The 16634-nt window shown below is 39.2% G+C and overlaps 1 protein-coding gene across 1 annotated transcript; it reads right to left on the bottom strand.

Annotated features, from left to right (window-relative positions):
* Positions 1 to 317: 317 nt before the first annotated feature.
* Positions 318 to 16166, bottom strand: lrrc1 (leucine rich repeat containing 1). Its single transcript, XM_037271720.1, has 14 exons — positions 15594 to 16166; positions 9298 to 9415; positions 9092 to 9170; positions 8658 to 8747; positions 6916 to 6972; positions 6761 to 6824; positions 6245 to 6319; positions 5769 to 5913; positions 5585 to 5703; positions 5186 to 5269; positions 4264 to 4379; positions 3953 to 4125; positions 2819 to 2958; positions 318 to 1570 (listed from the first exon to the last, which is right to left on the bottom strand). The coding sequence occupies exons 1-14, from the start codon at positions 15750 to 15752 to the stop codon at positions 1412 to 1414; spliced, it is 1578 nt and encodes a 525-aa protein (XP_037127615.1). The 5' UTR covers positions 15753 to 16166; the 3' UTR covers positions 318 to 1411.
* Positions 16167 to 16634: the final 468 nt, after the last annotated feature.

Below are 16634 nucleotides of genomic sequence, written 5' to 3' on the forward strand. Positions count from 1 at the left end.
GCATTGCCTATTTAAGTAAAAACATGCAAGTGTTGGTACATGCAGGGTGGACAAACAGAGCATTCCAAAAGCATGAGCAAGCAATAGACAGGCAGGAAATAATCAACATGACACTATTCTTTATGGATGCACAGGGTGTCCCAGAAAATTTGACATCATTTTAAAATAATTGCTTTTAAAATGATGTGAATATTTGAGGTGGGGGGGACACCCTTCACTTCTTTTCAATTATATTAGATTGTGTCACTTTTAAAATGAAATATATATTAATCTTAAAGTATGACATGATGAAAGTCAAAGTAATTAGAAACACAACATTTAGTGTTGCACTTATTTTATTGATCAGTGGTTAAAAGTCCTTCAGATCTCAAGGTTGAAAAATCTCTAAGATCTGAATTGTGCAGTTTGATCAAGAAATAATTAAAAACAAATAAAACAACTCTTTATGAACCTGGTCCACAAATCATACACTATATGTCTTATAAAAAAAAAATGATTGGAGAGAGGTTGTGCATTACGCTGGAATTTCTCTAACTGCATTTCTAAAGGATGTCATTTTCGTTTAGTTCTGGAGCGAACGTCAGACCTATCAACCCTTCACTGTTTATTCTGAATAGTACTCTTGAAAAAGAAAGAACAGCTGTATTTTGGCATCTATTTTGAGAAACATGACCAAACAGTGAATTGTATTTTGTCATTGATGAAGTGAATTGCAGTTATTTAAACAGATGCTCAAAAAAAGGCTTCAAGGCCATCGTACTCAATGACATCTAAATGGACTGAATAAGACATGAGTGAATGAGATTTTGTTTGTTTCCTTTTGATTTTTAAAGAAGAAAAAAGTACCAAGTTCAAGACGGAAAGAAAAAAAAATTAAAAACAAAAAATAAATTTGCTATACATATCTATTTACATTGGAGCTGCCAAGAAAAATATAAAAGTATTCACATGAGACTATACAACAATCTGTAATCAGTAGATCCAAAACCTGTTTTTATATACGCCCAGAATGGAAAAAAAAAAAATCACCCAGTGTTTAAAAAATAAAAATAGATATAGAACACATACATAACACATTTAAAACGCTTTGACTGTATTATAGAGATTTAAAATAATAGTGCAACTACCTAGTGTCTTTTTTTTTTTCATTTAAAAGGCATTTAAAAACATATGAGCATTATTGCTGTGGATGTGAATTAGAAACAGGAAGGCACAGCAGCCCTGAGGGAGCACCAAGCTTTACGGGCGTTCCAGGGTTCAATCACAGGACGGGAAGGCCACAGCAGGGTTTGTCGAATTAAAGGAAGGAGAGGGGGGGGGAAAAAAAAAAAAGTTGCTGGATTGTGCGGGTCGAGTTGGTAAGACACGTAAGGGAGGTAAAAACACAAATCCAAAAAGGTAAAAGTATAGGTCACACAGACGTGGTCACATTGTCTGCCGCGTTATTGACCTCGTTCTTGTTGGAGTCCAGGCCTTTGGCGGCATTCAGGTCATTGCGGAGGTTCTCTGCAGCTTTCTTCATTGTTTTCAGCTCGCCCGGGTGGGGAGTGGCGCGGCGCAGTAGCGTTCCCTGGGAGTACGACGCAAACTTGTGTTAATGGTGCACGCGGAGCACTTGTGGCCGACATAAGTGCTGCTGACGCTGCCACAGACACCAGCGTAAAAGCCAGTTTGCCTGTAACCACTTTCATCTCCATATACTGTAGCACAATCGGATATGAATAACTGGTTTGTTTTTGTAAAAAATTAAAAAAAATGTGCAATGGCGGATTACTGGCTTATGTTTATGCTGACTCTTGAGGATATTATTGCTTTTTACAGCTAAATCTTCTCCCTGAGCAACAAGTGGAGATGACAGATGTTTTGAAAGCCATTGCTCATAAAAGAAGACAATCTGGAGTATATTTGTGTGACGGTAGTGTGGAAACAGGTTTTTTTTTTTTTTTAAAACAAATAAGAAAAAGATTGTCTCCCGTTTCAGTTGAACTCTCTCTGATATCGTATATTTATAACGTAACTCCATTAAAGCTGACATGTTTTGACATCTGGGGTCTCTGTTTTTTTTTTTTTTTTATTAGTAAGACAATTCATTGCAGAGTAGAAGAACTTACATGAGAACTTGAAAATTCTTCTCTGTTGTAAAGGTAAATAAATACTACATGACAAATTATTGTAAAACAGTCAAATGTGCTGCCTTTAAATCATATATTTGTGTTCCATGTGTTAAGGGTTAAAAAATAGGTTATTTAATAACTTTTTAAAAAAAGTCAGGGTCTAAAATATTACTCTTTTTTTTTTTCCTTTTAAGTCCTAATACTATAAAACTGGGGTATTATTATCATGACGAAAGCTTCAGATACAAGAATATATTTTATTATGAACAATACGACAACAATAAAAGTGTATTGTTATAAAAATGTAATCTTAATGCAGATACATTTTAAAGTTTGAAATATAAATTTAATGTCATTTTTTTCCGACCCGAAAGAATTACTGAACTCTCCAAGTGATGAACGTCCTTTTATGTGACGTAAAATTTAAACTTTGTCCTTGTGATATTTTAACTTTATTCTCTTAATTTTAATTTTTTGCCCTAATCCTCTTTTAAAGCCCATTATTCTTGCTTGTATTACATTTTTAATCAGTGAATAGAGCTGTCTATTGCAACCAAGTTGAAGGACAGCGCACTAAAGGACTCATTTGCATATAAACAGAGAACACTTGGCTGTGTCGGACAGATTGATGTGATACCCTGGAAATGGGTTTTTGTTGGCCCATGCTGGCAACACTGTCATACCCTTGCGTTTAAGGCTCTCACCTTTTCATCGTCTTCCTCCTCATCATCATTCAGGAAGTGAATGGCGCTGATCCTGTTCATGGCTTTGTTGTCCCACGTGTCATCTGCCATGTCATTCACCAGGCTCTCCAGAGCTCCGAAGCGGGCGAGATTATCAGAGCCTGCGGTTGGTTATTGACAAGAAACAACACAATTTATTTAATGCTGACATTGAGACCGAAACGAGTGGGCGCATAATGGAGTACATATCAGTCAATACACATTGGTTGAGTCATTGCAAAGTCATGCAACGAAAGCTCTCATTATTCATGAGACAGTGGTCAAACTGCCAGATCACAGTTTCAAATCCCGTCTTAGTCGCAGACGTACAACAATGCAACCCACCACTTTTCAGGAGGAAACAATTCATTAAAAACTCAACCCAAGGATGCATGATAACGCGTTAAACTGCTGTTTCCAACGGCAAAAGAGCCAGCATCGAGGCGTGTTTTCATACAGAGAAGGCGAGCTTATAATGGAAGTAAGCCAGTGGCTGTTAAGCCTCTTTAGCTGTCCAATCTACCCCATTTCTGAGTAACATCTCCTAAGAAAGCCTCAAGGGGCAGCCTGGGTGATCTCCTTCAGGCGCTGTGATCCTATACAGGATATACTCATGATCAACAGATTCTCTCGAGAAGGATCAGAAGAGCAAGAAGTGTCACTAAGGAGGGAAGTTTACTTGTTGGAGTTGGCAAATAATGGGAAGAATTTGAGTTATAAAAATCTACTTTTCTTTTCATGGTCGTAGCAATATAAAAGTAAAATGAAAATGTGTACCGGTAATACAAGAATAATATATTATCGTAATTTTTATTCTTTGTTTCAACAATATTTAAATATAATTAATCAAATTTGTTACATATTTTAAATGCCACAATAGACCTTGACAGTCACGCCATGTTTGTGTTTCAACAAAATAAAAGCGACGCTTCAAGATGTCATTAACCAATAAGAACACCAGGGGTCGCACTATATCCTTTGCATCTAATCTGAGGGACGAGCAGCAAGTTTTGCAAGCGTCATTCACAGACAGTAACTAATTGTCCAGTTCAGTCATGTTCAGTCCAAACGTCTGCGGCTAGCCATAAGCCTATCCTACAATAAAACAGCATGTACCTTTGTTATCAGACTCAAAGGGCTGTTGGGGCAGCAGCACGCAGGTGAGAATCATCTCGCCCGAATCAGGGTCCTGGTCAGTCTGAAAGGTGAGGAGTGGCTGGGACTGGTTTTCTGACAGCCATAAAGCCTTCAGGCGAAGCGTGGTCAAAGACAAGGGTAAGTGGTCAAGCCTGGTGGAAACACACAGCACAACACAGCAGTCCTATTTGTGATTTACCACAACAATTTCTAATGACCAAAAATTTTGGGCAACATCTGAAATGACAGATTAATCATCCTGCACTACTTTACAAGTGAAAGGAACAGACCTATTCCCAGAAACGTCAAGCACGTGCAGCTCAGTTGCTTGCGACAGCTCCGACGGTATCCTCGTCAGTCGATTCTCCCGCACACAGAAGACATTCAGGCCACTGCAGCCTCCGATCTGGGGAACAAAAACAATAGGATTGAATGCAACCAGCAGCCTGGGAACCAAATCAACAAAGTGTAACAGCGCGTAAAAGCGGGAGATTGTATCTGTTTGTCGACTAAGAATAATGGAATGGGAAAAGCTGCTTTTTAATCCCACTAAGAAACATGGACGGAAATCGGTTGGGTACCATTGGAACACTTTGTTCCAGAAATATCAATGGCACTCTAGTCCAGTTAAAAGTCGATGCAATGTTGCAGTGCGACCTAAAATTAGGAACAATTAGGCTCCCACTTGATGAGCCATCTAATCTGACAAGTAATCTATTAATCTGCTCAAACGCAGTGCAATGTGTTAAAAGGTTAAATGCGAGTAAAATGCTTCAACAGTGTAGATTAGTGTCAAAAGGTAAATATTCTGGCAAAGACCTCACAGTGCCAAATTGTATCGCTCAGTTGAGAGCTTGTGGGAGAAAAATGAAACGTAATTGAGATCTATACAACATCAACGCCGTGCACCGTGGTTACAATGTGAGCGTTGATGTCATGTAACTGCCTCTTTGACAAAACAATGACAGTGACATCATTGTAGAGGCCAAGTGTTCCATTATGTTTCTCCAAGCTCCGCATCATTAAGACACAAGACCATTGTATGGCGTCCAGAGGAGCCCCTGACTTAGTTTTGCATCAGAACAGCCTCCACTTAAACAGACATCACTCGAAGAAGAAAAATAAAACATCACGTGCAGATGCTATCGAGACTTTCAGATAATGCTCAATGAGTTAGTTAGATGCATTGATGGTTTATATTTGAAGACAAACCTCTTTGGGCAATGACGTGAGCAGATTTCGGTCACAGTTGAAGTTGGAAAGCCGCTTCAATTTTCCTATGCTTCTTGGTAAAATCTATAGGAGCAGCAGACAATGACATGTTTATAACCCAACCACATTCTGGGTACATCATCTTCCAGCACACCTTTTTTTTTTTTTTTTTTTTTTTTTTTTTTTAAATAAGTGAATCAATTGCATGAATGCCTGACAGTTTATAGAACGATAACCTTTCGTTCTACTTATTCAGCAACAAACAAAAGAGACAAACATTCGTAAATAGCCATGCAAGATAGACATTTCTGCCTTTCACTGAAAGCAAGCATTGCAAAGCGCCAAGTACAAACAATGTTTTCATTCCACTTCAAATACAGTAGTGTGTTCCAAACAAACCTGTATCTGATTCTCTGTGAGCACAAGTTCAGTAAGACTTTCACAGTCACCAATACTCTCGGGCAGGTACGACAGTCTATTCTGATCGGCTTTCAGAATGGACAATTTGCGTAATTTTCCTGTGGGAAAAGAGCAAAAATAAGTCTTACAATGTAGTGAACACTTACATTTTGAGGAACGTTACCAATGCTTTCCGGTAGCGCATCAATGAGATTCTGCGACACCAGCAAGTCCGTGAGTGCCAACAGGCTTCCCAGCTCCAACGGAAGTCGCTCCACTTTGTTTTCAGACACATCCAAACACAAGAGGCTCTTCATGTTGCCCATTTCCTGAGGTTTCATTTAAAAAAAAAAAAACATTTGAAACATTTAAGATTCAAAGTGGCTCTCCTAACAACAATTTACATAAATCTATTTTGAATGTATCTGGTAAAGTCAAACACAATCCATTCAAAGAGGACTTTGACTTGACTAAGTTTACCCTTAATAAATGAATAAAATACAATAAATTATGTTTAAAGTTTGCGTTACTTTGGTAAAACTCAAATAAACATCCATCCATTTTCTATACATGGTTCATGTAATTATTTGGCAATTTTAAATGTGTGAATGGATAAGAGACAAAGAGCTGAACTGGACATAAACTGCATGATGATCTTACCGCAGGTATTTCAGCCAACTGGTTTCCGTCTAGCCACAAATCCTTTAAACTGACAAGACAGCCTATTGTGTCTGGCTGTGTGGGGGGAAAGAATGTCACAATGGAATGAGCGAGAAAAAGAATACACTCACGACAAAACACAAGTCTTTTATAATCATCTGATTGTAATGTGGATTTGATTAATTCCTCAAAAATATGTAAACAATATTTCTAATCTTGCATTTTGGACAACGTTTGTAGCACACAGACAAAATTATAACACAACAGCCACGTCACTGCAGCCGGCTTTTGGCTCTTGTGCCAGTAAATCGCACTCACACGATTTTGAGCGCTCACATAAGATTACACCCTAAAACCAAAGCTGGAAGCAGATGGCCCCCTCCCATCTGCGTGATAAGACAGGGGGAAGCTGTTCTTGAGGAATTCTAATCTACTCTGGTGTGATGACAGCAAGGAAATGGAGAAAAGTTTCGTGTCAGGGAATACAGCTTTCCCAGAATCCGCAAAGAAACTTACCAAACTATATAATTCATTATTTCCTAAGTCGAGTTCTTCCAGTCTGTGGAGCAAGGAGAGTGAACTGTAGGATACAAAGAGAAACATTCCATAGTTAACAGGTTGAAGTCTTTGGGAATAACACCGCAACAAGTCAAGCAAATTAGAATACTCACTCCGGGAGGAATGTCAAGAGATTTTCTCTGAGTTCTAGTGATACCAAATTGGAGAGGCTGCAATGACAAGGCAATGTTTGAGTAACACTTCTAAATTGACATAAACACTCAGAGTGCTTTTAAAACAAAGAGAGGGGAAGAATTAAGTCGACCCGTAAACAGCCATAAAATATCTCTTTGCCATCTTGATGTAAGGAACAGGAAACATTACAGAGGCCGGTCCCATCTTATCGCAAAGGGCAGCAGCCTAAACAACCCAATGGCTTGAACAAAAATGTCTCATGGGCCATCAAAAGAGCAAAGTACAGTCCAGTGTTTATCTTTGAGTGATGTTTATGTACGTCTTGTACCCGATTAATGGACACTTTTATGACGGCAAGCTTTCACTCGCACCACACAAAGTTCATTTCGGTGCTGCCTTCCAGAGATTCCATGGAAGTGTTTGGAAAGTACTTTTATGAGTTTCGAGTCGTACAATAGTTCCTTGAGTGACCACATGGAAAAATACTCTACGTCATTCAGGTGTTTTTCAAAACTGCCTGCTTTTACAAGCAAATTCTGTGGCTAAAAATCATCTTATCCTTTTCGTCAAGATTTTAGACACCCTTCACAGGACTAAGAGTCTATAATAGTTCCATCTGAAACGGAAATATATGTTAATTAAGTCAGTGAGACAAAGTCTGATTCCGTCTTAAGCCGTCAATGATTCAAGCAAAGTCTTCATGTCTGAGCCGGAGACATTTTTCATCAGGCGAAACTCCTCTGATGCCATCCAACCCATAGAACATCCATTTATCCTCTTCGGATGTTGTAATCTTCCCTTACTGTTTTCTTTAGCCTGGCGTCTTGGAGATGAGCAGTACTCGACTCCGAGCATTACGCAAGCGCCGAGATATGGGACATATGGGCGCATAAGCCGTACCGAGAGGAACAAGGTGCAGGGGGATCATTTGACCCCCGTGTGCTATATTTCACGGCTGTAATCCTTGCAGACTGCACATGCACATGTTCAAGATGAGTCATTGGATGAAAAAGGAATGGCTAATTTTACCCGAAAGATTTGTTCAATATTTAATTCATCACAAGATGATTATACCATGTACATTAATCATTATACATCTCAACCTACAGTGTAATCAAGTCAATTAAATATTAAGTAGTAATTGAGTCTCTTTATCTTCGCAGAGTCAAATACTTTTATTTATCTATGTATTTTTTTTAGATCATATAATGATAATTGCATCAAGTGCTACAGAGGCTGTACGGCTGGAAGTTTACAATATTACCAACATACATCATGAAGGCCACTGAGGTCATCCATCCAATTTCTATATATTACGTTTTTAATGTTTTTTTTCTTTTAAAATTCACAGACAAATAACACACATAGCACCGCAAAGTATGAAGCAGGACGTCTCTCTATTGCATTTGAACTCCAGATTGACCTCAGCAAGCATTAGAGGATCAATTTGGTTTCCTTTTTATCTTTGACTCTTTGTTTTTTTTGGACACAATTTATTCCAATGGGATCAACTGGCATTATGGAAGTCATCACGCTCGACTGAAGCATACTTGATGGGAGCTCAGTTCTGCTGGTTTCAGATTATGCTTTTTGTTTGTCTATTTATGCCTCATTTCAAAAGAGCCAGCAGTAAGTGGTATCAATGAAAGAATATACAATTCATGTTGTGATGTATTGCCTTCTGTCAAGGCAAATATAACGCGCTGATGCTGTGACTTACTTTCCAATATTATCTGGGAGGACTTGCAATGAGATGTCATTAATGGAAAGGCATGTTAGATTCCGGAGCTCTGGAAAACTTTCAGGTAGCCTGACAAAACAAGGAAAGATGCAAAAAAATATGAAATAGTTAGCCTTATTCTGGTACATGTTTCTAGTTTAGTCCATGAAACACCAAGAAAAAAGTGATATCTCGTATGAGGCAATAAAACCCTTTGGCTCTGGTCTCCTAATGGACTGTTATTTATACATATTTTCTCCCTCTGTAATTGTGTTGCTTCCAAACCATTAGCGCTTGTCAGGCATTGTCATTATTATCTTCATTACAGCACATCTCACAACAGTTAAAATGCTCGCCGTGGTCACGCCTTGTTCCCCGACAACAATATAATGTGGTTTTCATTTCCCTTTTTCTGTGAATAACTGTCAAATTACCTTGTTAATGGGTTCCCACTGAAATCTGCCACTTGGAGGGCTTTACATTGTGAAATGGTCTCTGGGATTTCCATAATATCTGCACAAAAGAGCAAAGGATGTAGAGCAAAGCAGACAGTTAAAGGATGATGATATTGATGGTGCTTAAAAAAGGCACTCAAAAAGATGAAAACTTTCAAGCAAACCAAATTCACGCGAGTAATTACCATTTCGTGATACATCCAGCTCTACGAGTTGCATGAAGTTGGCTATTTCTGGAGGAATCCTCTGGATCTCATTGTCACTCAGGCTGAGTTTTCTTAGTTTCACCAGCTGGAAAAATGGCTGTAAAGGGGGGGGGAAAAAAAATAATAATAAATGAATGAAATAAGAAATAAATATATATTTTGTAATGTCAAATTGTGTATATGGGCCACTTTGAATACAAGTATAAATATGAGAATGAAAGTTATTCTGAAAATAATTGAATTTTTTTTTAAATACAATTACAATAATGGCATGACATACTGGGAGAATTAAAACGTGCAGACTGTTACATTTTGACAGGTGGGAAATTTTGACATAGGACAAAATGCAGTTCAAATGCCACAAAAAATACACCTTAATTCAAGTAAGGCTACATTTACATTAGTCACGGTAGCTCCATTTTTAAATCAATCATCAATCCGAGTCCCCACCCATTAATTTCCAAAGGCAGCCAACACTGAATCAACTCAACTGCCGCCCAGTCCAGGGTGTTGTGTGTTTTTGTGCGCTAAGATGACCTGGGTTGGATGACAGCTTCCCATGTCCCTGAACAAGATAAGCACCGATGGATAAAGTGCCATGACGTCATCAGCAAGGTCGCTTTGTTGATTTGCAACAATGTTTACAACTGATGCCTTTAGGAAGACTCAAAAGCGGATTTATTACTGAGATTGTGAGGGAAGATTTGCAGATAGTTGGAGGTAGAACAGAGGACACAGGGTGATGGGAAAGGATTTTTTTGATGTGGCAATCTCTGAGTACAGTTAAATTGAAAGGGAAAGAAGTCTACGACTGCTAAAAATGACCGGTGTAGCCGGTTTGCATGAAATTGAACGCAATCATTCAACTTCCTACCGTTCATGCAAACTCCTGCTAAGTTTCCATGTATCAATCCACCACTCATCTATTATGACTGCACTTGACAAACTCCAAACAAAAGTAAACCTCTCTGCTGTGCAATGTGTTTTTCTTTTCAACGCAAAACGGTACAGTATGCACCAGGAAAAGAAATATACAGGACTGAAACTAATTAAGAGCTAGAATCAACTTGCACTGAGCGCAAGCCAACTGGCAGGCACATGTAGTTGATACATGCACATACTTGACACGGCTCACCAGAAGCAGCAGTCGTGCCTGTGTGACAAAGGAAACAGTTTGGTCTCATTTTCATTGTGCTGACTCAAGGAGTGAGAAATGCTTAATTAAAAACTCATAACATATTTGTTATTATTTCTACCTCGGAAGTTATATTTTCATTATTTTTACTCCCTTGTTGATGTGAATAAAAATGAGAATTTCCCAGTGTATAAACGAATCTATCATAACCTATTTTTCCCTCAATAATTTATGCTTAAAATATGTGAAAAGTAGTCCCAAATGTTTTTAAGTTTGACATACAAGTGGTTTATTTGAACACTTTGTGTTTACAGAATTTTAATGGAGGGGCACCACCTTTGGGAAACAAGTGCTAACCAATAAAGAGATAAAAGACTGTGGAATTATTTTTGACCATCTACATGGAAAAATATTGACATTTATTATATCATAAGTAGTATGTTTTACGGCCAATGGTGATATCTAGTCTTATCTTTATCTTTCTACCCGGGGGATGAATGAAATATCTTTTGATGGGCGGCCTACTAAATGCAGATGACTGCAATCATCAGAAGAGCTTGCAAGACTAATCTCCTTGTCTCCGTTAAATCGCTGTGACATTTTAAAACATTACAGCTCAACTGCAAAATGGCAGAAACGTCAAATATCAACGACTCAAATCATTCTTCTCTTTAAACAAGGAAAGTAAAACACGTGCAATAAATATGAAGAGTAAGACTGAATTCCATTTGGCTTCAGTAATGCAAACCATTAACATCACACATTAGGATGATCCGTAGCCAAAGTTATCAGTTCCACCTGCACTTTTCTGGCTGGCTGTGGCAAACTTGGAAGCCGGTATAATAATAAACAGGCGTACATTAAAATTCAGAGGGGGGAAAAAAACAACGCCAATACCTGCAGCTTTATTCAGACAAAAAGATTCTTGCAGCACTTAAAAGATGATTAGCACAGAAGTCTCCGATTTTTTTTATAATGCTGTGATGTACAATAGCATGCCGATGTAATGTTGTTGTACTTGTGACACTACAAACGAGTGAAGAGATTAAAAAAAAGATGCTTACCAGACAGAACAGATGACTCGTTCTGATTATTGTGTAATAAGTACTTTTCAATAAGACACTGTAATGTATAGGCCAGACACAGAACACAATTTAATTGTGTGTTGTCCTAAAGTGTATGATGAATAACATCAATAATACCAAAGTCTGGACTCCACCCCAAAACTGCTGCACATCTAAGTCAGTTAAAACAACCCTTAATTCTTCATGGGTACAAGCAGACACACCAAGTATTTGGACCTATAAAACAAACAAATCACATTTTATCCACCCAAAAGCTGCAAATCTCAAATTGGCAATCCCATCAAGGACTTGTTCCTATATGTACTTTAACTGATTGAACATGTGTTCCTTTCACAGCATTCATTTGTGTCAAACAACAATCCCAGGCAAACAATAGTAGACTGAGACTCTTGTCACCAAAACAGGCATCTCAAAAGAAAAGTTTCATAGCGGCGCTCTAATCTGCTTGACAGCCACGTTGACGAAAAGTACATGTTTGCAAGTTCAAACCAGTTATTCCTGTTGATCAATTGTCTCCACGCCCCTCGAACGGAAAAAAAAAAAAAAAACTCACGTGCATTACAAAAACCCCAACAGGGTGAGTCAAGAGTTTAAGTCAATGATTAAAATCTTAGTTTCACCTTCAGCACTGTCTGTTTGGATTTGAGCGAGAGAGACAAGCAGCAGATGGTTGCACAGAACGTAAATAAGGTCATTGACTATGAACGTTCAACATATGCGATAAATGGCTATTCAAGCCAATTAGACAGTAAAGTGGAGTGCAGCAAGGCAATTTGTATATTTCCTGGTAATCTGCCATCGTGGTTGTGCATGCTCGACTGACGAGAGCCCCGTAAGCCATACGAATGGAAACAACAACATTACATCGGCATGCTATTGTACATCACAGCAACAACCTTTAACACACTCTCGTATTGTAAATAACCTTTAAAACACTCTCGAGTGAATTCTGTGATCTCATAATATATTATGTACGCAAGACTATGCTTTCAAATACAGGACAATTGTGAACAATGCTTACTTGTCTTTATTTAGTTTTGTTCTGCAAAAGTATCAATACAAAACAAATTGTATTGGTTCAAGGGGAAGGGCCGATAAAGTGTTGAACACTTACGAAGTGCGAAGGTAAATAAAGATAATCTATTACTCAAGCAGATCACATAATAATCAACTGGCAGACCAATTGGTGATGCAACTCTGTTCTAGTGGCTCCACTACATGACTTTATGTGCCTCTTCTAACATCACATGGCTGACCAAATGCTATGTTATGGTTCACTCTATAATCATGTAGGTATGAAGTTGGTCCAAAATAACATACCGAGTCTTTAGTCAGATGGATGCCAAGTGGCCAAACTTGCCCAGGAGGAATTCCCCTCTACTGTATTATGCAGAAATATGTCTGCACAAGTGAAATGCTTCACTAAAACGGATGAAATGAAAACATTCAAATCACCCCTCCTCAATTCCAACAAAGCAAAGGGGATGTTTTAAATACTGGGCAAACCTCACGTTCTTCATTCTTTCTTTAAACGCTTTAGGTACTCATTCTCAAGCAGTTCCACGAAAGAGGTATTTGGGAGTTCCTCGCTTAAATCAATTGCTTGGAAGGGTATTACATTATTACAAGTACCACCCCACCACCCCAAAATAAAACATTTTGAGGTCAATGCAGCACTTAAGGTTATAAATGTGCTGGTAAATATTTTATCTGAGGAAAAGCATAACTCCTTTGGGTGAAAAGTGAATGCCAAGCCATGTCCACTTATCCACCTCAGAGGCAAATTCCAGTCAGTAAGCACTGAAGTGGATAGATCGCTAATATGAGGGTTCATCTAGGTCTATTTCTTGAGTTCACTCAGCAAGGATTGATGACATTAGTGACATGCCAGCAAGCATGATTAACCGCTTCCCTTTGTGGGCATGCTACTAAGAAACCCATCATTATGCATAGAATACTGCCAAACTGCACTTGACACATCACATCGCTCAATTGTGGCGTGAATGTATGAACGCCGTGTCAATGACAGCACACCTGCCAATAGCGTCCGCACACGCAATAAAAGAAACGTGTCCTTCACACTTAAACTAGCAATAAAGTTTATCTGTGTTCATGTGCTGCACCACGGGATTGTACTTTTCAGCTCAATGATTCTTTAAAAAGAAAACATGCTCACCTTTATTGGTATGATCAGACTGGCAACAGAAGTAACTATGCTGACAACTTTATAGACTTTTCTACATACAATAAATACATTTGAAAAAATGAAGTAGAAATACATGTCATAATGATGAATGAATGAGTGATGTCATCATTCTTATGTCCATTTTATAATTATGGCCTACAAGTGCTTTTCAGATAAATATTAAGTTTTCATTAGTTTGACCACAACTATGAGAAGTTGAAGTAATAGGATGTCCCACTCAGACCGTTGCCATGGCAACGCTTCTGGGCAACACTAGCATCGATGCAGGACTTCATTCACATTCAGGTGATTTCTCCTAGCCAATTAAATCAGAAGGATCAGGTATAAGGCTCAGTAAAAAGTTAATTTTACTCGAGTCAATCAAGTGATTTTGTATGGACGCGGGAGGAATTGAAAATGAACCGGTGGGTTTAACGTACACGACTTAAGGTAGACGCAAAGAAGAATTTGCAAACTAGTGTTGTCCCATTACTTGCAATAATCACAGTATGCTATTTACCTCAGCAGTCAAGAAAATGTTTACTTTGATGGAAAGGCAGTCTTAGCTGCATAACAACTTCTGACTTGAAGATACAACCCAGGTGATCTTGGAGTTATCGTTCGTTCACTGAATGACTGGGACTTTACAAATTCCTTGAAGACTTGTTCAAAGCCTAAATCATCGACATACCCTAAGCACAACTATATGGTATTATTTAAAACCTACCACTAGAATGAGGCTGTAAAAAATATATTGTGAATCAGTTCCAAGTGGCCTTCATCCTGTTTCCACTTGTCAGGGTCAACAATACAGCAGAACTGGTTTGGCAGCCAAAAGTGACGGAACTAATGGAAATGAGCAAAACTAAAGTTGTCGGACAGAAACCACTTCTGAATTTCAGATTGCATGCGTAATAATGTTGAATAGGGACTAACTAATGTTGCAAATCCTAAAAGTAGCCAACTTAATCCAGAAGAGCGGGGTGGAATGGGGGCAAATATATGTTTTCCATCTTGGGGGCCAGCTATTAATCTTGCCTTCTATTTGGCCACTTGAACCTCTGTTTTATCACACAAAGTTGTCAATCAGGGTCACGTGCAGTATGTGGCTTTCACACAGGGCATTGAAAGAGAGGTCATCTTGTTGAGTTAATCTTAAATTCAGTGAATTTCCAACAGAAATTTTTCTCTGTTTCCTTGGAGGGGGAAACAGCAAATAGATAGGATATCACAGTTTAATTACTTTGACCCACTTTATATGCCATCTCTTCCTGATTGTACCTCAAGCTATAGGCCTACAGTGCACTTCCTGGAGATGTTCTTGCCATGACTCATGTCTGTGACTTTTTCAGAGAACAATCAATTCAATATATTTTCAATAATAATAAGACCATAAAATGACTGCACATGTTACATTTATGATCAATCAATGATTACATGTGCAATACAGACGTGTTTGTTGGGTTGACAGGTCGAAATGACAGTTTATGCCCGAGTTTTATTTTAAAATTTGCAGAAATAATTGAGTGTTACATTTAACGGGACAAACATTAAAAATTCTGGCTTCTGTCTGACAGCAGCACACTTTGCGTTTAAAGGCCACAAGAATTCATGTGGCCGACAGTTAACCCGTGGAGCGGCGTGTTGTGCAGGAAATTTCCACCTTGACGGGTTTGCCTGCCTTGCTGATCTTGCGTAATGATTGTCCCCGGGTCCCAGTGTATTCTCACGGGATGGATGGATCAGCTCAGCGGCCTGCTGATCCGTGTCACCTCCACTTACAACTTCAACACTGAATCGAAGCGGCCTTTTGTGCTTATGAGCGAGTGGGTGGGGAAAGGTGCACGGAAGCTACTCGTCGCTCGCTTACCTTGGGCAAGTCTCGAAGTTGGTTGGCGTCAAGTAGAAGTTCCTCCAAACTGCGTCCGTAGCGGTAAATCTCATCTGGCACAAAGAGCAGCGAGCAGTGGCGTCTATCGATCATCTCCACATGACGGTTGCACCGCCACAGGGGGATACAGTGAAACATCACGGGGGTGGTGCGGCTGAATGTCGTACCCAGACGAGAAACAAACAGACCTGCTTGGGGGAATGCAACAGATTGCCGTGACGGGACAGTCCCGGGTTGGGAAAAAAAAATACCGGCAAACAATGCTAACAGGTGGTTCGCTGCAAAACTCCAGCTGTAAAGTCCAAGGTGGTGTTTGTTAAGTGGCGATCAACATGGGAATCACTCTCCGTCTGTCGTCAATTTGCTTAGTTTGAAGGCACCCGCCTATCACCGCTCCGCCACCGCCGCTGGGAAACACCGCCACTTTTAACGCATGGAAGCCGGGCTACATCTCCGTGGGGCGGGGGGGAAACAGAACCATTGCCGTGTCTTCACGTAGTTCCCGAAGTTAATTTCCTCTCGCGTTCCGATTCTGACCCGGAACACTCACTCCCTCATTCCAATCCTACGTCATCACTCCTGGCGGCTCCTCCCACTCTCCTCCCTAGGCCGCCATGTTGGGACGGAGCGGGCCGCGACTGGGGGCAACTGATACTGATAAATATAATATAATATATATACGGAAGAGGATTAGGGCCAGTGAAGAAAAATAGGGGGTGACAGGAATCTTACTTTTTCCCTTAGAATTCTGACTTTAAAGTGAGAATTCCCACTTTAAAGTCAGGATTCTGACTTTAAAGTGGGAATTTATTACTGAAAATTAATATCCTATACTACATTATACTATATTATACTATAACACTATAAACAGTGTCTGGTTTTTGTCCAATGCTATTGTGATGTCCACATCATATCAAATAATATCGCTATTATATATCACCATTATTGCAATATATCACTAAGCATTGCAGCATGGAACCAGCTGGTGCTTGGATCACTGGGAATGGGTCCAGTAGGCCA

The sequence above is a fragment of the Syngnathus acus genome, chromosome 15, assembly GCF_901709675.1.
Source record: "Syngnathus acus chromosome 15, fSynAcu1.2, whole genome shotgun sequence".
NCBI classification, from domain to species: Eukaryota; Metazoa; Chordata; class Actinopteri; order Syngnathiformes; family Syngnathidae; genus Syngnathus; species Syngnathus acus.